Below are 25,952 nucleotides of genomic sequence, written 5' to 3'. Positions count from 1 at the left end.
GTCAGTGGCATATAATTTGGTCAGAGGGACATCCTTTGGTCAGAGGCATATCATTTGTTCAGAGGGACATCCTTTGGTCAGTGGGATTTCCTTTGGTCAGACAGACATATTTTGGTCAGACGGACATCCTTTGGTCAGACGGACATCATTTGGTCAGAGGGATACGCTTTGGTCAGAGAGACATGCTTTGGTCAGAGGGACATGCTTTGGTCAGAGAGACATGCTTTGGTCAGAGAGACATGCTTTGGTCAGAGGGACATATCGAGTGGTGCAGACAATATTTTCTAATTTTATTGAAACTTACATTGTAAATGAATATTTTATTTTGATCTTTTTGTTATTATTTTCATTTTGTAAGCAGACCAAAACTGACGCAAAAAGAAGGTGAACATCGGTCAAGTTTTTAAGGGAGGATGTCCACTTAAAGCAGTGCTAAAGAAGTTTCAGTTTTGGTCAATTTTGGCTCCCCCAGTAAACAAAAGCTGTATCGTTTCCTGAAGGAAGAGCATTTCCCATGAGGACCAGCTCATAGTGTGGTCAAATCCTGATCTCCCGATCGCCTACAGTTGGACAGAATTACTTTTCTTTTTCCAGTGGCTTTGTGATGAAGATGAATAGCGATGAGTTTATGAATGGTGAAAATGTCATATGACGATGTTGAAAATAAGAAACATTTAACCTTGGTTTTGCACTGTATTCCTGCACCGCCAACCAACTCATCAGACTAGTCAGCAACCGATGTACTCACAAGTACCTTGAAACAGATCAATATAATGCTATGTTTTCTAATGGGCTGCAAGGACTAAGCGGAGAAGATGGATGTTTTCTAATTTCCCACTAAACAAAAGTATAGATGCCAACAGGAAAGTGCAGCATTGCCTGGATATCAACCCAGCACAATTTGAACGAATAAACAGGGAACCGCTGCATGAAAAAGCCTCTCAGGGAAATTTTGTTGCATCGACTTCAGTCTTTACAGCGAATGAGAAAAGTGGGGATTCTTTACATATGCTGTAAAGCAGTCTGCACATTTGTAGTTTTGTGTGGCAGGGTAACTGCTACCCTCCTCAAAGTTGTTTAGTGCTGGTGAAAGCGATACAGACCCTTTCAGGCCAGCACAGAGGTGTCATTAAACTAGTTGTAAGTCGACTTATAACAAAAGTTCTGAAAATATTTTAAGAAGTATGAAAGGTTATGCAGTGTTGGTTTGAGGAGGCGAAGGAAGTCAGAAGTCATCGTTGCCACTTCTGGACATGCAAGTTAAAAGTTTGCTATTGGTAAGTAGGGTTAGCATTGATGGAGCTGGCAAAGCGCTGGCAAATAGTATAATGGAAGAATAGAACGAGAGCAGGCAAGCATTAGTGCGCCACCTACTGGCTAGAAGGACTTTTACTCGTAGCCTTCTCCTTTTATAAATATAAGTGTAGTACTTTAATTTTTTATTTAAAGCTTTTTTTTGTAGATTTTCCATATTAGGTTTTCCATATAGTAAGCTTAAGTTCCCAGGGCCCTTTGAGAAAAACATAACAGAGATTGCTAATCACTGATCCTCTAGAGGCTCTATTAATTTCAAATAGAAAAGGAGAGGCAAAGAAAATGTAACCAAGATGTGTTTAAATCTATATATAACATAATATAAACTCATACTTCAGGGTTGAAGTTTTTTTGGAAATAATTCCAGAAAGGCTTTTTCATGCAGCCGTTACCATTGTGTCACTTTGTATGGAGCTTTAGCTGCAATTATAAACCACTACAGATGCCATGCTCTATTGTTTTGTAGCAAGTCATTTACATTATAGGCAACTTATAACCAATAAAGATACTTTTCCAAAGTCACTTTACCAAGAACCACATATTAAATATACAAATACAAAATAAAAATCAAGCTAAGTGAAACAGCATGACCTTTTTTAAACCGTCTTTAATGATCAACAGAACTATATTAAATTAGTTTTCTTTGTTTGTTTGTTTGTTGTATGTTGATTTTGATTAGACGGATCTCAATGATCCAGGTAGAAAAATAAAGAAAAGTTAAGAGGAATTAAAACCCATTGCCCACAGGTGTCTGCTATGTGAAGGTACTGGTTATGAGGGTCAATACCAGATAAAAAAAAAAAAAACTTTCAAGAACTTTTTTACACAACCTTTCTATTTATCCACTTATCTATATGTAAATTACTGGGAGGTTTATCATACTGAGTCAAAGAGCTTGATGCAATATAGGGGAGGATAATTACTGTTACTCATAGTCTGCCTGTGCCTAAGTTCTGTGGAAAAGGAGGTCTGAATAAGTGACAGTCATGCATTCACAAAGTTAGCCAATATTTCCGGAGCTTTTAAACTCTCTGCTCTGGATTCTGTTTCTCACCATCTTTGAATGTAGGCATTTGTTTAGAAGGGCCGCCACGTGCATACGTTCGTTGGTGTGCCTAAGAGACGCTGCCACAAAAAAAAATAAGGAACATTTGGTAACCAACAGAGCAACGTTCAAAGCAGGAACACAGAGCGCCTTCACGCCAGCAGAAGGCAACACACTCCTACCTTTATAAACTTATATTCGCCCCGGCCCCATAGGTCAGAAACACAAACACACCTCAGTAAACGCAATGCATTTTCATGTCTGAATCTACACAATCTTAAAGCATAGACATAACCATAACTCCTAATCTCTTTGTTTGCACTAAAACCATCACACCACCATAGGTACACACAAACACACACATGTATTCATGACCTCTGTCATCCCCAACCCTGCAACCCGGGGAAAGAACCCCCTCCATCCCCCTGCACAAAGCTTCAGGATCACAGGAGGCAATTGTGCTTCAGAGCTGCAAGCAATAAGGTTCAATTACCCAATTCTCAGAAACAAATTAGACAAAGGCGCTCCTGATGTCTGTGATTATGCCTGTGGAGGGACTCCAAACAACAGGACGTAAAAAGGAAACTGGAAAAAGGGAGGGTTTTGTTCATTAAATGGTAACCTTTGACCTGCACACACGCTGGAACCACAGCCGCAGCTTTGCTGAACTTCTTTCTGACAGTTTCTTACAATGGGAGTTTCCTTACTTCAGGGGTCAGGGTTTCCTTTTTTAAAGATAAACAAGTTTGGCATTTGAGAATTAAACCTAAAGACAGATGAATAAGGCTGATCTACGGACAGATTTGCTTTAAAGTATCTGATTAGGTTTAAATAATGGCCTTGCTTTAAACATAGAGAGCTGAAATTGCTCAGAGATGTTTATTTTTACTCTTCAACAAAAAACACATCTGACAAAACATGAACTAACGTTAGTGTTAGCACTTTAACAAGGTTTTCTGCAGCAAAAACATCAAAAGACAACAATCCATCCATCCCTTGAGTTCAGGTCACCTAGGTTACAGGTCATGGATGCTCTCTGTCCAACATGCCAGCAATTTATCCAACCTACTGAAAGGCCTTATTCTCCCCCCTAATGCAAACAAATAATACAAAGTAAGTAAAAAAATAAAATAAATGAATAATAACTGATTTAGAGCCATAGTTCAATTTCTGTCTAAAACCAAAATGTCCGTTGGAATGGCCCAGACTGAGTCCTCAGAGGGAATCTGTAGAGGAAGACAACATCTAGGGTTATGGCAAAGAGCCTTCCAGCCTCATAGACTTGAAGTTTATCACCAAAATTATTTTCTCAAAATTAATAGAAACTTTCTGCTTATCTGCAATTACAGGACAGGGTTAATTGCTGTAATGGCAAATAAAATTATTCTCCATACATTAGTAAAAGGAGTATTTCTTATTTTTAATTAAAATGTATTTCATTTTCTGTTCTGATCAGAAACAGATATTTGAAATTAAAATCTTCCAGGGTTGTGATTAATTTAGTGAGTGAGGTTCTAAAGTGTGCAGAAAGTGATAGGAACATACAGCTATGGAAGAATAGTGAGAATAATTTTATTTACTCTTTTAATCACAAAATTCAACAGAAAAGCATGAGTCTGAACGTCAGAAGAGAGGTTCAGTTGTTTAACTGTTTATCAAATCCAAGGACCCTATAACGCTCACATACGCTAGTTATCTACAAGACCACTATAGAAACACTAAACAGCTCTGACTGAGGTGGACACTGAGCTCAGACCAGCGGGGAGCAGCCAACCTTTTTACGCGTTGAGAACCGTCGTTTCTGACTTGGACTTACACTGACCACATTTCATTCAGCAGAATCCCGTAATCCAAAAAAAACAACAACCAAAAAAACAGACAACATCTCTCCGAGGTTACCAAGACCCACTGTTGATTTGACTTTGACAGCAAAAGGCATGCATGGGAATAGTAATGGCGGTGCTCCTAAAGTCACTTTTGCAAACCAGATTTGTGGATTGTTTGTCTGGGAATTTGTAAAGTTTAGAGAGCAAATAAATCATTGGGATTTCAGTGAGAAATGTCTTGCTTTTATTTAATAGCACAACACAAGGAGTAACAACAGAGAACGTATTGCCCTCCACTTCTGAAATCTGGGAAAGATTAAAAACCGTAGCTTTTTTCCTTAAACTTTTATTTTCACTGACCTCAGAACACCTTCTCTATTTTAGCTAGCAGAACTAAATTCCACATGGTTGCCATCTCCAGTACGAAAGCTTGACATCAAAAACTGCCACATGATGATCCTTTCCCAATTTATTCCTTAACTCATCCATAAAACCTCAATAAAAGCCTCTGTATCCGATGTTTTTAGATTTTTTTCCCCACCTCGCCGCCCCTGTGGTGCAGCAGCAAGCAAACACAAACAAAAATGCACACGTTTGCTTCATTTCACCTCACAACTAAACACTCACAAGGAGACACGTTCATGTGTTCATGGCAGACCCTGACTGCTGTTCCTGTGTTCATTTAGCAGGACACACTGCGGTCTCTGTGTACCGCTAAATAAAAAGCTGTGTGTGCTGCATGGACTTGGCTGAGGTAGAGGGAGCGGTTAGAGAACAGCGTATTAGTAAAAAAAAAAAAAAAGACTCTTAGTCTGCTTCCAAAACCAGAGAGGAAGGTAAAATGTTAGTGCAGTACCTGGAAGGGGAAAATGCTGTTGATTGAATGTGAGGCCTTTGAAAACTCTCCTCCTAGGAGCAATTGGTGCAGGAAGAGCACATTAATGTGGAGATCAAGTGTTCTCTCAGGCTGATCTTAAAGCTCTGTGGAAGAAATACTGCTGCTGAACACAGTCAGTATATTCTGTCGGTATCGAGTTCCTTTAGGTCTAACAGTATACTTGACATGTTGTTGTTGGCACAGCAGAAGAACTCCTGACATGCAATTTAAACTTCAACCAAACTCTTCACTAAAACCCAGGCTTTGCTGAAATGGATAAACACACATATAGGCCAACCTTAACTGTTGGCAGGTGTGAGTCTGCAGCGGAGAAACTTAAGCTGCAGACTAAGTCTCTGCAAGCAAACCGTCTACTTATGTCGACTACGTAAATTTTACAAGGTTCAACAAAATTACAAACAGGACACAATAACCAGGACTGTGCTGTTCTGTCTAGAGGTTAAACATAAAACATCCAGTCAAACATGAATTTTTCAGACCAGAGATGCTATGAGAGACAATCGTGGGTGACACCTTTTTTGAGATTAAAACTTCAGGAAATCTAACTTCGTTTAAAAATATATATATTTGAAAGAGCATGAAAGAAAATTTGATTTTCAAAGAAAATGAAAGCTGCATACCCTATTGCATATACGTATCCCTTTAAATGGGTGTCTGAAAGCCTTTTAAACGAATATCACTACTATAAATACTACTACTTCATGTTCCACCGAACAGATTAAGGAGAAATAGACTAAAATGAATAAAATTCATGACAAAGGCAGATTTGTTGAAGGATGTAGCCTAATAATGCAGCCTTCCTTAGGTAAATGTTGCTGTTTGACACTAGAAAAATAACCATTTCTATATAGGACACTTAAATGCCCTGCATATAGAGATAAGAAATATCTCCAGTTAAGTTGAATTAAAACATTTAGCATTTTTGAAGATTTTTAATCACACTTAAAGGTATAGTGGAGGATTTTCTCACATTTTTTGAAGACCCGCCCTCTTCACTTAAAAAAAAAAGCACATGCACAACCCTGTACCTGCTCCCGAGAATGACCGTCTATTAAACGCATGCGAGAGCGTGCACAAGCCCATTTCTCTTCGTGCACGCTCTGTTTAAAAGTTGCTGTTTGAATCGCTCATACAAGCTTACTTTACAAGAGAAGATCTGCAATTTTTGTCACTCATTATCGGTAAGTGAAAATGGGGACAGCCTTATGTAAACATATCTACGGAATGATTGACAATTAGGAGGACCACTTATTTTGATTATCCACCCAGAATAAGAACATTCTCCACTATACATTTAGCCTTTCACACAGTGCTTTAGAGTATTCAATGATTTAAAAGTCTGACAAATAATCGCACTGGTGGAGGAGGTGTTTTTAGATTCCTGACGACCCTGGACTGTCTCCCAGTCCAGCTGAGAGACAGTTTCCCTCCATTGTGTCCTGGGTCGTCCCCTTGGCCTCCTCCTGGTGGGACGATCCTGGAACACCTCCAAAGGGAGGCGTCATGGGGGCATCTGATAAAGTCACCTGAGCCACCTCAGCTGACTCCTCTGGATGCGGAGGAGAGGCAGCTCTATGAGTCTCTCACTGGTGACTGAGCTCCTGCCCCATCTCTGAGGAAGAGCCCAGCCACCCGCTGGAGAAAGCTCATTTCAATCGTTTCCATCCAGGATCTTGATCTGTTATCGAGGACCCGGATTTCGAACAAAATGCTTAAACATCAGTTTTTTGAGTCAAAAATTGACTAAAGTATGGGGAAAGGTGGTAAAACTGATACCAGAGTCTTAACATTTATATTTACTACAGGTTTGTGTGGTTTCTGATGAAGAATTGCTAAATGTTAAGAAAAAGAGGAAGGGATCAATTAGGAAGAGGAGAAATGGTTTTATAGCTTTGGTCTATTCTGCTGAATCAAGCTGCTTGAATGTGGGTAAACAGAGCACCGGTTCATATAAAAGAGTGGCAGCTGTATCGTAGGAATTTCCTTGGTCTTCGAAATCTAAAACATTAGTTATCTGAATTCATTCATTAAATGTGTGGGTTTTTTTATCCCAAACTTATTCACTAAAATACATAAAACATGATGATAACCAGCCTGAGCTACATGTCTGTGGTGTTCAGAGGTGTTCCTCCTTTCATTCCTGTCCCTACCCACACCTTCCTAACTAAATGAGGCTGGGGGAGTGTGTGTTAAAATGCAGGGCTTACTGTCTGCCGCTGTGCTGCCATTGGGCAGAGAGCCCAGATCAACAACCATGCCGTCCAGACAGACGTTGAGCTCCCCTCCTGCCACAACCGAGCCTTTGTTCTCCGTCTGCAGCACCAGACTCAGCTGGACGTTCTCCACTATAGGAAGAAAGGATGAGCGATTAGAAGAGGAGAGAGTTGCGGTAAAAGAGGGAAAAAAGGTGGTATAAAGTGAGAGGAGGTGGAAGGGTGGAATAGGACATCCCTCGTTGCTGCTTTAAAATGGGAAAACACAGAGAACTCACTCAGGCTTGAGGCATTGTCTCCTTTCATGGAGGTGGAGTGTGTGCATACAGATAGATAATTACTGCCTTTAACAGCAGTTAACATTATGCTTGTGAGGCCACCTCAGCCTAGGCTGGTTCCAGCTGCAGAGCTCTGCAGTAACAGCTGGGCAAGGTGAACTACATTCCCAGAGGAAATAGAAAAAAAACATCACCTGGAGCTAATTAAGCAAACAAGTGAGAATCCATCTTTGTTAAAGCACCACAGTGCCTCATTTCAGCAGGAGGAAAGTTATACAACCCAAAGTGAAAGAGTGAGTAGCTGTTTAAACATCAGGGTCAGAACAGACCTCCTGTAACACTCTTTTTATGAGGGACTGCGTCAAACAACTGGACAAAGGGAGACTGATTAAACATGTTGGGTTAAGAAGGTTAAAACCCTCCAAGATAATAAACAAAAGTATCAAAAGCAAACTTTTAAGGATTAGAGTCAAATGCTACTCAAGTCTTTAACTGAAATCAAAACAGCTAAATTTACAAAGGTTAAAGATGCTCCAAAATGGTTTATTTTTCTGGTTTAACCTGAGTTTCATGTGATGAAAAAAAGGTGTATTTAGCTAAGTATTCGGTTCTGTATGACATCCCCACTCACTGTGTCTGAGCGTTGGAATGAAATCCATTAGATCTAAAATATGCTGCAGTGACAAGGTGAGTTATCCCCAATTTACACTGCTTGAGGCTGTGCTCCAGCTTTGATCTCTGCAGTAATTCTGCAGCCATTATACTAAATGAGAGCATATACACAGCCTCTGTATGGCAACTTTCTAATTTGATTCGTCTCCCAATGCAGCAGTCAATACAGCAATCACATTGCTTCAACAGGAAACGGAAAAATCCCAGCCTCCGGATTTTCAAAATAAATCACTAATTTTACTTCGAAACCCGAACAGTTCACGAGCATGTTTATAAATATGCCAATTATTAGTTGCATACGGAAGATTGCTATCTGGGTTATGTTTATTAAACATCCGGTCACATTCAGAATATAAGCTTCTGAAAGTACTTTGAGTTTGAGATTATTACATACTGTTCAATAAATAAGTGTTTTAATTAAGAGATTAAGAGTAATTTTCATTTGAATGTGCTTTACTGGAGACATCCATGTTTGTCAAAGAACACTACTGCCACCTGCCGGTTTGTGACGTCACAGTGCGGTATCGGCTGTTGAGTAAGTCCCAATGCGTGACAACCAGTGAAGAGATTAGATTAATTAGAGATTAATAGATTAATGACTTGTTTTTTCTCTGGCCAGAAATTCAATGGCAAATCCTCCCTCTTGAAGTTGGCAATCCAACGACGAACCCGTGGTGGATCACGAATTGAAAAGGTGAAATAACTTCATCCCCCCCCACACTTTTACCTGATGTATTACAACATCCAACTGCCATGCACGTGGGCATTGTCGGTTTAACTATAGCTCTCGTGAATTTCAGTGGTGAAGTCCTCTAAAAATCTTAAATGATGGTTGTTGATTGCAGGTTAGTCAAGTAGTTCCCATCGATGTTGCTTGTAGAGCAGGAATAATGGCGCTGGGCTTACCGCACCATGACGTCACTGCCGGAAGATGTCAGGAGGGAGGTGTTACTATATTTGGGCAAAAATGGCCGTTCCCAGGCTCTGTGATCGCTATGAAAAATATTGTTTGTATTTTTTTACTGATTAACGCTAAATTCATTTAATCACCGCAATCGTCTTAGTTTTAGGTATAGATGATGACCCATTGGTTATTCCTTGCCGACCACTAGGGGTGCTATACTTGTAAATTCCAGATAAAGCCCTTGAAAACAAATGGCAACAAAATAAACCAGCCTCCCTCTGTGATTTGAAAACTAACTGCAGACAACTTTGGACCAGCAGATTGAGAAGTTATGGAGTTCCTCCTTAATTTAAGGCCATATCCATCCCTCTAGATTATATTCTCCATCAGAGAACCACAAATCTGGCTTACATGACTCATTCAGTGACAAGTGTGTACTGACCATAAAAACCGTCTAATATTTAATTAAGCTAATATTTGGGTTCATAGTTGCACAGTTCTGCTTTAACTTAGATAATCCAAACTTATCAATTAAATATTAAATAAGCAATAATTATATATTTTCTGCACTGAGTGTATTTATCAAAGGAAAACAGTCATTTGAACTTTTGTAAAAATCCATTGGATGAGCTGTTTTGGTCTGACTTCTACGTTTATCACTGGCTTTAATGGAACAATCTGCTTACGCTACTTAGAGCTCCTCTAGGCTTAGCAACACAGCTGAGCTGGATGACGGGTAGATTGGGGGTTACTTTTTACTTTCCACTCAGAAGTTGACTTTTTTTAAATAAATGCCAGAACATCTTTGGTTGACAGTTCAATGATCTAAAAATAACCCGTAGCGTGTCCCCAGATCTTAAATTACTTTCGACTTCATCCTGAAACCAGTTTACTATTGTAAACTGTTTTTTATTGTGCTTTATCCTGCAATAAAAATAAAGAAAATGCTAACGTTATGGCTTTTTCAGATCCTGTAAAAGGCACTATTTTTATTACTTATTGTATGTATGATGTGCTGTCACGCAGGTCACTCTTAAAGGAAAATTCCGGTTTTAACACTTTTAGCCCCTTTTCTGTAGTGTCCAGGATGAAATCGAATGATCGACACCAAAATTTTGACGATTGGTCCTGTCTCTGCTATTTGGCTCATGCAGAATCCCCCCCTGGCTGCTTCAGAATGGCTTTCATAGTGCATGTCCGATAATGTCCTTAAAACAACCTTAAACGTTCTTTTTTTAAAATATGCTACTCACCGGGTTGTCAGCGCTGTTCAATGACGTTCAGAAACAAGTTTCGTAAAGAAAAAACGTTCCTGTAGTGTTTTATTTAGCATTTTGTAAATCCCATTGAGTTCTGTTGGAATAGTCAATATCCCTCCGCCACCGGAAACGGAAATGGGGCCTGTTTACGCTTAGTTGTAGTCTTTTCGCAAGGCCCAAGTGTTTCTGCTTCACTCTGTGTACTCCGACGTCGAGGTGCTAATGTCTCTGTTAAACACTTTAAAAAACTCTGAAAATGGAATACGAAAGGTGGATTCTTGAGGAGGACATATTTGACTTTGAGTTTGACGGTACAAACATTGTCGCCAACTAGTGGTCTGGAGTGTGCAACGCTTCAGATTCGAACGGGAAGCGGAAGTTTATAAGCGGTTGTGATGTATCGGAAAAAATAGTTCTGGGATTTACAAAATGCAAAATAAAACAAGACAGGAACGGTTTTTCTTCACTAAACTTTTTTTGGAACGTCATTGAACAGCACTGACGACCCGGTGAGTAGCATATTTTAAAAAAAGAACGTTTAAGGTTGTTTTAAGGACATTATCGGACATGCACTATGGAAGCCATTCTGAAGCAGCCAGGGGGGGATTCTGCATGAGCCAAATAGCAGAGACAGGACCAATCGTCAAAATTTTGGTGTCGATCATTCGATTTCATCCTGGACACTACAGAAAATGGGCTAAAAGTGTTAAAAACCGGAATTTTCCTTTAAAAAGAGAGATTTTATTCCGATAAGTTTTTAACCTGTTAAATTAAGATTTTTAAACTTTCCCCCTATTTCATCTTGGATAAGATTAAGTAGCAGATTAAGGCTAAAGAATTAACAAAGTATTGATGTAAACAATACTGATTTAAAAATATAAATATTTCTCCATAGACATGCAACAGAACTTTGATTCCCACCTTAAAATGCATACAATTACTTGACCCCACATTTATTTACACATATAAAATGAATTAATTATATTTATTTCTAATTTTTTAAATTACTTTTTATTATATAATTATCATTTTAAAAGCATTTTGGATAATTTAATGTGTCCATTTTACAATTGATATTTGAGTCATGCATTAGACAAATAATCCATGTTAGATCTATTCATTCCATGGTGAATTTATTCATTTTAAGAGACAGTCACATTTATATATTTAATCTTATATTTTGGCCCTCCATTTATCTCAGGGATCACATCACAATGATCGTGAAAACCATCTCATGACTCCTCTATTTGTGTGTTGTGCCCCTCTGGGAGGCCTCAACCGCCACTTTGCTCTGTGTCAATGATATATCTGCTCCCGTTTGGTTTTATTGAAGCCAAAATGATTGAACCAAAGGATTGCAATGTTGGAGTAAAGCTTTTATGAAGCTTCAGCTAAGATGTTTTTTCGCCAGGGTAGCAGATGTAGCCAGAAGAAGATTTTTTATGAATAAAATGTGTTCTCCATGTTGTTGTTTTTTCTTTATCTCGTTACACTCCTCAATATCTGTATTCTATGTTTGCAATGAATTAAAATCTGATCAGTATTTGCTAATTCATTAAACCTGGAAAACTCAAAAGTAAGTACAAGGTAGGTAATGCAGAAATGAAGGGAGGGTATATTTGACCGAAACTATGCAGAATGCTTTTTTCTGCATGATCTTACTTTTGCCATCATGTGTGCGCAGTGTATCCAGAAGGTCTATGGTAGCGCTGCCCAGAAGCTCCTTTCTTAAGGTATGGCAGCTCCACAGCTTCAGATCCAGATGGCTCTCAGGCGTCACATTACTGCAGCACACAGGACAACGTGTCAAGGTGATAACACTTAGACCATTTACAGTTTATCTGATTTCTAAAATGACATCAAGTACAAGTTCATATCAACTCTTTAATTGAGCTGAAGAAAGTTCAGTTTACGCACAAAAAAGGAGATTTTATATAAAAAGTTAAAAAAAAAATTCTTCCATGAAGAGTGCATAAAGCTTGCAATGCATTATGAAGAAGAAATTCTGGCTTTGATAAAATCAGTGTGAATCTATGAGGGTTTGTCTCACAGGGTGAGGTCTTCATTCCACTGCAGCTCCAGGTGCCCGGTGCGTTTGCCTGTTTTTTTGGTTTCACTGGTCAGCCCGTCGGCAGTCACCTCGACGAAGGAGCTGAGCCGAGAGTGACGGTTCGGCAGCTTTGGAGACTGGGGCTTTGCTGACACCACTGCGTACAAACAAACAACGTTTAAGCTGCAAAGGAGAACACCATCTAAAGAGAGAAGATCCCTTTTCTTATTTAATTTAAAGGTTTTCACAAAATGCATTATTAAAAAAATACCACAAATTTAGCACAGCTTAACCAGTTCTTTAAAAATGTAATTGTTGCTGTTTTTCTGAGCCAGTTTGGTTCGGTTACTTTCCCGTATAAAGGTAGAGGATTTTCAATGAAAGATTTGACTTGCAAAACTTTTTTCAATGGAATTAGTAAGAGCCTGTTTGCTGCAAACATTCCAGCTTCCTTCCATCAATCGTCCGGCCCTAAATGTATGTTTAAGGATAAAAGATGCCACAATCTCAAGAAATAGAACCTTTCACAGAACTGAGATTTTATGCTTTGATTTCAAGACTGTAAAAAAAGTTAAAAGCTTAATCATAATTCCATAGTAAATACATGAGCATCTTAAAAATGCATTTTTAACATGAATTTTTTTTTTAAATCATAAATTGCTTGTCTTTCCTTTTTAATAAAGAAATTGCTTTACATTCAAATCAAAAAACCCAATAAGGTCATATATGAAACTAAAAAATGCTTTAAGATCTTTACTTGAACTACTTGCAATAATTTACTTATGAACTGTGCGTCAGATCTGATGCAGAATGAGCTGGAAGGACATGCCAGAATACAAACATTGCCCTCTAGTGGCCAAAAAAAAAAAGAATCAGCACAACTTCTCATGAAGGTAAAGTTGGTTAAAAAAAGTTACTCAAGTAAATATAACTGAGTAAATGTAAGTAGTTACTACCAACCTTTGGTTCTAGATCAGAGGTCTGTAACCTTTGCAACCTTTACTGGGTCTGTAAATAACTGACCAGAAATGCTTAAGAATTAAACAATATTTAAAGTAAGCAAGTTAAACAGATAATATTGCACAATATTTCCACAAAGAACAACATACTTTGAGGAAAATTCTTTTTTTGTCACTGGGTTGTAAAAGATGTGTCTTTTTGTCTTAATTTTTAATAAAACTGCCCAATAAAAACATATCTATTAAAGTTAAATGAATGAGGCGCACTCCATAACTAGATATAGTGACTTAATATAACAAAGGGTTTTTTGTTTTTTAATCACTGCTACTTATCTTATAAAGGCTGCACTTTAAAAAAAATGAAATTGTCTAGAGAGCTGTTCAAAATGAAATGTCTTTTTGTTTACACTTTTGTATACAAAATGACAAAATAAATCTAAGTCTAAAACCCCACAAAAACAAAAATTGCGTAGTAACAGTAACAAATCTACAGCATATATATAATAAAAATAAGTTGTTTCAATCAGTCATGCTACATTTGTGGCTCCAAACTCATTTTATTTAGAGGGACTGAACAGTAAAACGCCTCTTCGGGTTGTAAAGGTTTCTGACCTGTGTTCAGGCGTGTCTCTGTCGTCACAAACCTGACCAAGATTAACAGGTCTCTGCAGCAATCTGTGGCATCTTGAGGAAGTAATGCAATGATCGCAATGTTCTCAGATGACGAACACAAACCGAAATAAATACCAAGAACTTCTATTAATCCTCTCTCTCCAACAAAATCGTAGTTGATATGTTATGATATTAACACTTTGTGCATTCTGTGAATTTAACAAATTTTCAGAGATACAGAGAGCTCTGGTGATGGTTTGAATTTTATTACATGTTCTGAGAATCTTGTCAGGGCTTGCTTCAGTCCTACAAGTTCAGAAGCGTTTTACCCCAACAGGCCAGAATGCTGAGAAACCTGCAAACGGCTCATGACAAATAAATAATCACAGACGAGAGGTGAGCAGATCTACTCTGGCTGAGACATGTTGATAATGCCTGAGCTCTGGCAAAGCAAAATATGACTCACTGTGGAAAACAGTAATGAAGGAGGAAGTTATAGAGAAAAAAGAAACAATTAACGCTCCTCTTTCAATAGAGGAGCTCCACCGAAGGTAAACTGTAGTTAATTACTGGCTGAGAGTCTGTGCTGAGGCATCTTTAGCTGAATCTAAATAAACTGGGAACATATACCAGGATCGTTTTTATTACTAAACAGCTGCAGAGGGCTTACTCCATTCAAAATGTTTATGAACCTCATACCTAAAGTTTAATATTTGAACATTAAGTAAGCGAAAGTCAGCTTTTGGTTTTCAAAAGATGGATGGCATACATGCATCCATCCATTTTTTGATACGCTTATCCCAAGCCTATCTCCAGCTGTCTAAGGGGCAAAAGGCGGGGTACACTCTGGACAGGTCACCAGTCCATCGGAGGGCAACACAGAGACAAATAACCATTCCCTCACACCTAAGGAGCATTTAGAGAAGCCAATTAACCTAACAGTGATGTTTTTGGACTGTGGGAGGAAGCCAGAGTACCTGGAGAGAACCCACACATGCACAGGGGTAACGTACAAACTCCATGCAGATGGGAATCAAACCCGGAACCTTCTTGCTACAAGGCAGCAGTGCTACCCTCTGTTCCACTGGTCAGCCCTCTGTGCATACAATCAACTACAAAAAAATGAATGTGTCGAGCAAATAAACTGCTTTTTGTTTTTGAAAAGCAGGTTTTAATTCTGCAGAGATTCACCGACCACTCTGGCTGTAAGATGTTGGGGTGAAGAAACACTTTGCAACTAAATAAAAAAAAAAAAATTATTCATTTATTTATCTTTTTTAGTTAAAACCAAATGTAAATATTTCATATACAAAAGAACCTTTTCAAAAAGTCTTCATTATGTTGAGTTTCTGCTTTTTTTTCAGTCACCTTCAGCTGAAAAAGGTCCATTTAGCTTATATCTAATAAAACAAATGAAGCCTCTTTAAACACACTTTCCCATGACCAAAGAGCTGGCAGCACAACTCTTTCCTCATGCATCGGGTTTATTTTAAAGAATTGGAATTAACTGTACCTTGGAATTACCTTCCAAACATCTGCAATGCACTTAAAACATAATGATATAACATTATTCCCGGTAAAAAGATGGAAAAAGCCTGAGATAAATGGACATGTTTGCAGCAACAGGATCTCACACAATCCACCCTTTTATTTACATTATTTAGTGGAAAAACAAAACATGTTAGAATATCTGGACAGTTTGGCAACTTTTCCTTAAAATACCTTCAACAAATTAAAAACGATACGAGCGTTCAAGTCAACTACTAATCCATCCGCTTTTCTAAACCAGTATAAAAAAATATCTAAATAACCAAAATATTAAATTTAAACCTCACCTAAAATAGCTTTTAATTACAATGTATTTCACTTTAACTCAGTTTAAGCTCAATTTTTATTTTATGAATTATTATTTCTGCTAATCTCTTTTCTTTTTCTGTACTTTATTTCAGCTTCATAATTATTTTCTCTGCATAACATCTTTTTTCCCGGCCACCATGAGACAGTTTAATGCCTCTGGAAGGACCGACTTTTTAATTTATTTTTCAATCCAATTTTATGTTTTTTTTATACTATTTTATATATTTTTTACCTCTGCTACAGAGCAGGTAAATTTCCCCTATCCGTGGTTAATAAAGTAAGTATCTAGAAAATAACCCAGCCTGTAATAAAGATTAATTATCATTGTGATTTTTTCCTAATGATCATACGTACAGACCAAGTTTAAGTTACTGTTTATATATGTGCAATGAAATAGATATTGTGGATGTCAATTGATAAGCAGCATGTGGTGCTAACATAATGCTAACACTACTAGAAAGTAGCCGTTTTCGATGTGTACAACTTTAAAAACGATGATTTTTCTATTTCAGATCCAGCACACCTGTCTTTCTAAAGAAAAACACCTCAGATTTCTTCTGACACTTCAGTTTATTTTTTTAGAAACTTGAAAAAGCCATGGGTGAGCTACACCTTTTCTGCCAAACAGCACCAACTCTCTCTCTCAACAATTTGGCAGGTGGAAAAGGAGTGAACACCAAGTTTCCTGGCAGGCAGACACGGCGTCCTCCACTGCCACTGGCATCCACACTACCTTTAAATGATGCACTTTTTAACGAGCAGTTAACTCGTTTAAGCAGAGTTGAGTTTTCAGGAACTTTTTATTAGTCATTAAAAAAAGCAAAGAGTCTAAAGATAATTTCTTATAGGTCAATCTTGCAATCTTTCCTTAAAGCATGGATGAAAAAGTCTGAAAGTAGGAAAACTGTTTGTTTTCCTACAGTCTGTTTCCTTTACAGATGCGTAAATAATGCACAAATGTTGGTTCATGTGATGACTTATTAAGAAACATCCTCCTATTATTTCCTGTCTTCATCTTTTTCCACAGTAGTAGCATCCGGTTGTTAAATAAAAAAATCAAAAAGGATTTCAACTGTAGTTTTTAGTTTGAAACACCAATTTGGATATGGCCGAAAAGCCACCTCATCCTAGCACAGAAACTTTGTATCAAAAATCATGATTTTTGGTTAAATTTACTTGTGTAAATATAATTACCCAATTTTGAAGGTCAATCGAAACAAAACTAATAAAAAGTGGGATTTTTAGGGTCACCAGGTCTCCATTGCAATTTCTTTTAAGAACAGACCTTCATCGAAGAGGGACATTTATCATCAAGGATGGCTTTAAGAGTGTATCCAGAACTTTGTGATGTCCAATTCATTGATAACATCTGCTAAGAAGGAATTTATTTTACAGTTGTAATGTTACCCTCGTCCACTAAAAGTATGAGCCTCACTGGCATTTGCAAGAGAAGTAATTCCAAAGCAGAGGCATACTATTGCTCTGTTCAAATTCATGGGACACGTCCTTAGAAGGCCAGATTGGAAGGACGATTACATCATCAGCGAGCGTTACGGGACGTCCGCATCACCTACCTTCTCAAGTAATGAGGTTTGTTTACATAGATCATTTTAATACTGCCATCTATTGTTCAGTACCGTCTCAGTTCATCTCTCTCAACTTGCCGTAGTTACTTTCGAGCGTAATGGGCGATCTCGCAATCGCTAGTTTGTTGGCTCTGCGCTGCCGTAGCGCAAAGATGTCTGCCTCCATGGCTGCGAGACCCGCTCCTATGTAATTATAAATAACGAATTCTAAGCCAACGCAAATATTAAGGTTAAGAGGCTGAGCTCGTAGATGATGATAAATAACATAGTTATGTATAATATATTACATTTCTGACTGTATATCCCTGTAATTATTACACACTGTAGCTTTAACTGACTAAGGTTTCTATCATTACATTTTATTTTATTTTTCCCTGCTCCCAGTGGTTGGCACCTTCATTCCACTCAATAAAAAAGAAAGAAATAAAAAAACAGTTTTGAAAACTTCGGTATTCCTTCTTTTCCTGCTTTGTGTGTCAACTGACATGGTTGCTAAGCAACACAGCCTACGGCGGTAAAACCCGCCGAAGGGTAGACCTGTTTGAATTAACAGCCAAAACTCTTTCGGTCTCCTTATTGTCACGGACTTCGAAGGATCCAGTCTAGGTAGACCGCGTCCTTGGAGGATGCAGCCCATAAATCGAACAGAGGCTATAACAGAAACCTATATAGTGGTTACGCCATTTTAGATGAATATCCAAACGTCTAGTGGATGAAGAACTAGTGGACTTGAAATTTCCCACAATGCACCTTGAAAAGTAGATAATTCTTGTTCACTATACGAGCAGATATATCCCGTATATATACCCCATGCTTTGCAAGGAGAGCTGTCCTGGCAAAGCATTATGGGATTTGCTGTCAGAGCGGCGACTAATAACAAAGATGGCGCAGGCACAGTGCAGAGTCACATGGCCGAAGTGAAAAGCAGTCTGTCCTAACTGTCAGTTTTCTGAGTTCACTATAAAGTCAACTACATAGTATCTGTTCTAAGTATAAATCAGTTGAGGGATTTAGGTTCGGAAAAGGCCACTGAGGCTGAATAAACTTCTGTTTGTAAATAGAAACACTGAATTATGTTCCTGTTATCACCTAAATAGCTTCCATTTAGTCACGCTGCATGCAGGGGAAGCGTCGTCAACTTCTATGCTGTGCATAGAAGGTGAAGATGTGATTATAGATGCTGGATTACCGTTTATTTCCAGTAACTCATTTTAGGCAACAGCAGCATTAACCCACAGAGTCTAGGTCACTGACAGCCAAGCATCTCTAGCTACAAACAGATGTCCTTATTGTCAGACTGGTTGGTTTGCTGTAGAAGTAGATTTTGGTTCATCATCTTGATGCCATTCATTTATATACTTTGTGCGCATTGAAAAGATAAAAACATGAATCACTAGAGCGGCGTTTTCCATACAGTCTTATTAGATTATTACCTTTCAGGGTTAGCTGAGACTTTTCGGTGGTCTGGGCACTGCCAGGTCTGGTCACGCTGGCAGCTGCCATGACATCACAGCTCTGAAACACAACCGCAAAAAAACAAACAATATTGAATAAATCGTCCCCATCTTCATCGTGGGAGTTTCCATATCATCGTCAAACAGCCTCAGAGACACATTTGTCAATGAGATTAGAGTCTGCTCTGTAATTTGAACTTAAACCTGCACCAGTTTGCATAGTTTCTCTCTGCAACCGAAACATTTATTCCTTCTTCTGTTACTTCCTATTATCCAAGAACCAATACATTTTTTTATAGACAGAATTGAAGATTTCAATGACAAAAATTTTTTCCCCATTCCTCTCTAGCTTTTCCATCTTCAGGATGTCTCCAGCACCCTCTGTGAAATCCTCTTTGTCCATAAAACTTCATTTTAAAAATTAATTTACATAGTAATGATCATAATAAATTTAATCTGAAAGCTTTGAACAAAGAGATCTGATCTGTACACAGAATTAATCTGTCAAATTAATCCAATCAGACCAACAGCTTCAAATAAAATCAAATAAGTTCAAATTCAATAACAGTTATTAATGAAGACAAATGCAGTTTAACAAAGTAAGAAAAGAGCCAGCAGCATAAAATAACCGACTCTGCTATAATCTGTCCTACAGAATGAGTACATAGAGACAGCAGGCAGCTGATCGCAACAATACTGAGTATGAATGTGGAGACAGTGGGAAGCAAAATCTGGCTCTGAGCTGCCATCTGCTGTGTCCGTCTACGGTGAATGCATGGCGCATAAAGATTAAAATAACCAGATATTTCACCGGAGTAAAAAGCCAAAATTCTGCTTGGAAACAAACAACACGCAATTAAAATGCCAGTTGCAATAAATGAACAAATAAAAAAATGTCTCTCTGCTTATGGTTGATAACAAACTTAAACTACATCCTCCATTAGAAGTGAGGATGATGGGAAGGTTGGCTCTTTCGGCTCCAAAGCTGCTCTTTATTCAATATTATCTGTGACCTCCTATTTTAGCCTGCTGTTAAATATGAATGTTTTGCATGTTAATAAATCATTTTGCATTTAGATTTTTTGACGAGCTTTACACTTTTCCCAAAGTTTGTTTTTTCTTGTTACAAAACAGACATTCTTTCTTTTTTATGATATTCTATTTAATACTTTAGCACAAAAAATAAATAAATAACTGCAAACAAATACACCAAAGAGAACCAGAACACAAACGGAAACAAACTCCACCCCTCTGTTTTCATAAAATAGTACCATCCAGTATATATCCACACATGCATATGCACATCAATAGATCTCTAATCTTGGCAGAGCTTTTTTTCCCCAGCATGTTTGAGAACGGCCGTGCGAGGATTTGGATGAGCGTTGCTGAGTTGGATCGGCTGTCTGAGGCAACCAGAGAATCTAAATCTGTAGGATATGTAAAAATCATTTTGCTCTCCTCCTCCTTATCAATTAAAGATGTCACCTCTGCCCTTGTGTTGCTGTTTTGTTCTCTTTTGTAAGTGTGTTTTGTTTACAAGTTTGGCAGCTGCTCTTGTGGAGTAAGCAACAAAATATGGGCTCAAATTACTCCATGTACTTCATATAATTCATTATTTCCATCTCAACAACATTAGTTTGCAGCATTAAACACCTGCTATCAGGTACTGAGCATCTGAATGCATGGATGGTAGCCCAAAAATTTTCAAATATTTTCAAATATTCGCTGCAGCTCCAAGTGTTGCTTTTTGTGTACAGTGTTACAGCAATAACTAACAGATATGGGATGAACTTTCTTCCATTATGTTTTAAAATCAAAAACACTTTCTGTAAGTGAAAATCTGAAAGAAATGCTATCCAGAAATTACTTTGGAAAGCTATAAATAAAAAATAAAAAAAAGGTTTAAGAGTAAATTAGCTGTTTTCTCACATATTTCAAAAGTATTTTTTTTTTCTTTTTAAAATGTTGACCTTTCTATTTTTCAGAATGAGTTTTCCAAATTGCCTTCTTTTCAAATTGCATTATCTGGATCTTGTTCTATTTGCTTCTGGGGTCACGCTTTCCTCTGGAGAGAGCTGCAAAGATACATTTTTATTATGCAGCATAATATAGAAAACCTTTTAAATGAAGTGGATATCACTACATTAAAACCACTGTTAAGAAATTAATGTCACCCACCGCAGAGGTGTGTTCTACTCAGAGGCTGAGAGAACCAGCAGCTTCACCTTCAGCAAAGTCAGATATAAGCTCTGCAGCATTTCATGAAAAGAAAACTGCAACGTAAAACAGCAGTGCAATCGCTGAAGATCTCAGCCCTTTGACCCCTTTTACCAGCTCAAAGTGAAAGGTAAAGGTGAAGTCTGTGTAGAAATCACTCCTCTGGGTGTTGCTTACTAATCCTAGACTGCAGCTTGTATTAAGAGCCGGATTTCAAAACAACCTCGACAACAAAACAACAGCCTCAACAACAACCAAAAAAAACCATTTTTATGCCTCATTCAACTTTGCAATTCTATCACCGCTTTATGCAAGTGAAACAAATGGTTTCCAGCATTACTGGGTGATTATTTCAGACACAAGCAGCACATTTTCCCACTCTGGAAAGCCAGAGCAGAATAGATCTGATTCAAAACCATATAGAAATTAGCAGCAGGTCAATTTCCCTCTGGGATTATTAAAGTATTTCTGATTAACGTATATATTACAAGATCCAATCCTTATTATTATTCCAACATAAATAAGTACAATATCACAATAAGTAAGGTCTGCTTGGATGAGTTCAGCCTTTAAATGATGTTGGTCAGCTGCATAGAGTCTCCCTGGCCTCGATTGTCTCAAAGGATACAGAATCTGGGAACTAAAACACTCATTTAGATCCTCATAGACCCTAAAGGTGAAATTCACCTGCCAGGCTTTGTGGTCCAGCAGACCAGGAGGGATGAATCCAGCCTCAATCACAATTACTGCAGACAGGGAAAGGTTCAAAAATTGTTTGAAAATGTATGTTGTCATAAAATTATACAGGCCTAAAAATGCTTTCAGTTGCATCAATGTATGACTGGCTGTAACCTGGAGATAAATCAAAATGTCGCCATTTTAACAGGTTTCTGACTGTAACTCAGAAACTGAATGTCAACTTTGACTACGACTCTTTTCAGTTGCAGAACTAATCAGGTTTAGCAAATAATAAAATAATAAATAAAATCTGAATCTAAAAGCTTTTTAAGGCTCAAGCATAAAATTTGTCTTGAGGGCTTTGAATTTCTTGGCAGGAGACCCTGAGATGACTTTATACTGAGACTAATTGTTTATCCACACATCTCTGGCATATATCAGAATAAACGCTATATTCATAAAATTGATTAAAGTCCTTAAAACTGAAACATCAAATGCTTTCCAACCTTATTGTTTGTGCCATTCAGATGAGGCAGGTATAACTGGAAATTTTTTTTTTTTTTTATGAAGTCATTAAATTAGTTTTAACAAGGAACTGGCTAATGACCTCACCCAGCCAATCTTCCGCTTATTCAGCCCTGATTTTTTTAGTTAAAAACTAAAAATATACTTTTTTCTCTCTAACCAGTGAATGCATCATAACTTGGCTCTATCAGGTTGTTTAACCACATTATTCTGTGTAATTTGTTCTCAGTTCTCCATTATCGGGATTGTCTTTGTCCAGTTCTATCCATGGACCATCCTAGAATAGCTCATGTTGGCTGTTTTGCAAAATCAGTATAGTTTTATTAACATAATGTGGGATACACTAAGAGGTCTTGGTAATACTAACAGATAATGAGCTCATCGCAAAGGTGCTGAAAACAGATTCAAAATAAAACCTATGAACAGTTTAGTCATTGTTTTAAATTATAGTAGAATATTCTAAAGCGGCTGAGCTGTGTTACAGTAGCTCCCTTTAACACTGCCCTAATTAAATCAAATATAGACCATGACAGAACAAGGATAAACCTTAATCTGTAACAGCCATAAAACCCAATAATGGCAGGATTGGAAACTTGAATCTGAATTGAATGTTTAGTGAAGATATGCTGTAATATTTTGGTTTTAGTCATACCTGCCGTTTCTTTATAATTTTAAAGATTCTACTTTATTTGTAGTAAAACTGCGTCGAACTTTCATCAGCTTTAGTAAAAACATTTTTTATTTATTTATCTGCAAACACTGTTCTAAATCAGTTTAATTTTCAGTCCAATCTGAATATTGGTTTAAAAAAAAGCTATTTATTATTATGAAAAATAAATCCTAGTGAAGTTAGTGTGGTGTTATAGCTTAAAATAATGATCAGTATCTTTGTTATTTAGCTGTCATGGCCTTATTTTTTAATTTACAATGTAGACTGTGTCATAGGCAAGAGTTTTCCTTCCTATTGTTTTAAATACAGCTATAAAGAGTTATTATCCAGTTTTTTACTCAGAGTCAAAACTGAATGTATGTGTCATGTTGGAAATAAGCCAGAGAGTGAGTTTAGTTTAGTCCAGTTCAGTAATCTGCTGCTGCTCCAAGGTGACTGCAGCTGGCATCCCAGCCTGAAACCACAGAACACTATATCTGCAAAGCTTGATGATTTCTGGTAGTAAAACAAGCAAATAACTGGGTCATTTAACAACAGGAAAACAAGAACAAGCAAACCTTATGTTGGGGTTAAAGACGCAGATGATCCGATGGGATTTATCGCAACAAAAGAGGACAACATCACCTTGTAAACCCGACTGACCAGAATAATAATGTTAACCTAACGGCTCCGGAGCCATTTTAGCTTAACCTAACTGCTGACTATTTGTTGGTGATAAACATATTTATGGTCAGCCTATTAAATACCCATGGCAGCGGTGTACAAAACACAAACACGGAAGATGATTGAGGCTCGCGCACATAAAGAACACAAGGACACCGTCACAGCTTCCGGCGCCTATTTTCAAAATAAGACACGAAAGTAAAACCTCCATCTACGAACCAGGATCCTAACGAGGTCTGTTTGTAAAGTAAATAGAGTCAAACCAGTTCGTGTATCACTAAATAACTAAGGAAAAATTCCGTGATGAAATATTGAAAATGTTGATCAAAAACAGGAATAAAAATTGGATTATAGTTTGGAATAAGTACAGTGAAGGAAAACCCATTTTTTAAACAAATCCTCTTGATTGAGAGAAACCTTAACTGTAATAAAGGATTATAAAAGAAGTTTTAAAAATAAAGATGATGTCCCAGTAAATCATTAGTGAAATTTGAGCAATGCAGTACCCATATTTTCTCACAAAAAAGTTAAAGTGTCTTGTTCATTTACAGAAGAGGATTAAGGCCACTTAAAAAATAAAAAAGGTAACTGATTTTTAAATATTATTTCAGTTGAATATGGGAAAAAAGTCAGAATTCTGACCTTACTTGCAGAATTCTGACTTTAATTTCAGAATTCTGCCTTTATCTGGCTGAATTCTGACAGCTAACAAACATGTTAGCATCAAGCCATAGCCATGTCTGTTTTAGAGATTAGCTCTATTTTTTAATGACCTTCTGCTCTTCCATTAATGAAATAGCATCACTGGGGACCCCTCAGGCATGTACAAAGTCGCCTAATTCCATCATTTTCCACCAATGTGTCACTGGCCCTCTCAAACAACTCACACCATGTCAGTTAAGCTGAGTGCTCCCACATCTCTTCCTTCATGGTGACCATCTAAATTAAGATAAAAAATTCTGAGATTAAAGTCAGAATTCTGAGATTAAAGTCAGAATTCTGAGAGTAAGGTGGGAACTCTGAGAGAAAGGTCAAAATTCTAAGATTAAGGTCGGAATTCTGAGTTTAAGGTCAGGATTCTGAGATTAAGGTTGGAATTCTGAGTTTAACCTTTTCATAACATGAGGACCCAAATTTGGGTCCCCAGCACTCACCCCAAGATGGTTTTTAGACCTATAACATATTCTCTGGGGTCTTGCCTTTATTTTGATACCAAAACAATTAAAATAAACTCTGTAGTTCTTGAGATATATTCAATTCATTTTGGGCATGTTATTTTCAAGCATATTTCTCGAAAACAGGCCTAGTGTCCAAGAGGTTAAGGTCAGGATTCTGAGATTAAAGTCAGAATTCTGAGAGTAAGGTCAAAATCCTGAAATTAAGGTCAGGATTCTGAGTGTAAGGTCGGAATTCTGAGAGTAGGGTCAAAATTCTGAGATTAAGGTCGGAATTCTGACTTTTTCCCCCCATATTACACTGAAATAAAATTTAAAAATCAAGTATCTTTTTCCAGTGGCCCTAATACTCTTCCGTATTCATTAAACTGTCACAGAGAGAAAAAAATAGCAGAGAATGTTACCCTAAGTTCGAATAATCGATAAACACAATCATTACAAGCATATTAATCACAATATATACATCCTTAAATTTGAAGGGTAATTTTTGATACATCCGGTCCGACAGACTGAAGTTTCGCAAACTTGATGTTAAGGAGGCTAACTGCTAACTGCTTCGTAGCTGGATTTCACAAAGGACACCCCGGCAGATCTAGTTTTATGTACCAGAGGGGGGGCGAACCCGCACTAACAGCTGCGTTTCTCGCTTCAGCAAACGAGCAGCGGATTGACAAGCCGGAAATTGAAGCGATGTTGTGATAATTAACATACCCTTTTCAGCTGTGCTCTGCCGTTGTCGTTAGTGAACTTTCATTTCCGTCTCAGCAACAAAACCACGTGACCAACGCAACCTTGTTGTAATTGCGCAAAGGATTGTGGGATGTCCGTGGTGATGAGAAAACAGAGAAAACTAACAAATTATTGCAAAGGTTTGTTGGATTATGTGCACTACTGGATTCTCCCTAAAATTCCAAACTTACCTGAATTCTCTAAGAGAGACATTATTTTTGAAGCTGAGAAAATAAATTAAATTTAAAGACTACTAAATGCAATAATCATCATGGGCAAGTTTTTCATAAACAAATGTCCTTTTCTTAAAGTCAAACCATCTTTCACCACTTTTCACAAGGAACTCTGCCACCTCTTCATATCTCAAA

The 25,952-nt window shown here is 37.6% G+C and overlaps 1 protein-coding gene across 3 annotated transcripts in view; it reads right to left on the bottom strand.

Annotated features, from left to right (window-relative positions):
- Positions 1-25,633, bottom strand: part of wwp2 (WW domain containing E3 ubiquitin protein ligase 2) — a 76,656-nt gene extending 51,023 nt beyond the window's left edge. For 2 of the 3 annotated variants that reach the window (XM_015397937.1, XM_015397939.1), the window contains exons 1-5: positions 25,567-25,633; positions 18,907-18,988; positions 12,460-12,616; positions 12,072-12,193; positions 7,291-7,428 (exon numbers count right to left, since the gene is read on the bottom strand). In XM_015397937.1, the coding sequence (XP_015253423.1) occupies positions 7,291-7,428; positions 12,072-12,193; positions 12,460-12,616; positions 18,907-18,976 (487 nt within the window). In that variant the 5' untranslated portion in view covers positions 18,977-18,988; positions 25,567-25,633. Of the gene's footprint in view, positions 1-7,290; positions 7,429-12,071; positions 12,194-12,459; positions 12,617-18,906; positions 18,989-23,574; positions 23,776-25,566 lie in introns of those variants that run through there. The other variant, XM_015397938.1, reaches the window with a different exon arrangement.
- Positions 25,634-25,952: the final 319 nt, after the last annotated feature.

The sequence above is a fragment of the Cyprinodon variegatus genome, unplaced genomic scaffold, assembly GCF_000732505.1.
Source record: "Cyprinodon variegatus isolate N-32 unplaced genomic scaffold, C_variegatus-1.0 Scaffold898, whole genome shotgun sequence".
NCBI classification, from domain to species: domain Eukaryota; kingdom Metazoa; phylum Chordata; class Actinopteri; order Cyprinodontiformes; family Cyprinodontidae; genus Cyprinodon; species Cyprinodon variegatus.
This window is presented reverse-complemented; position numbering and strand designations above follow the sequence as displayed.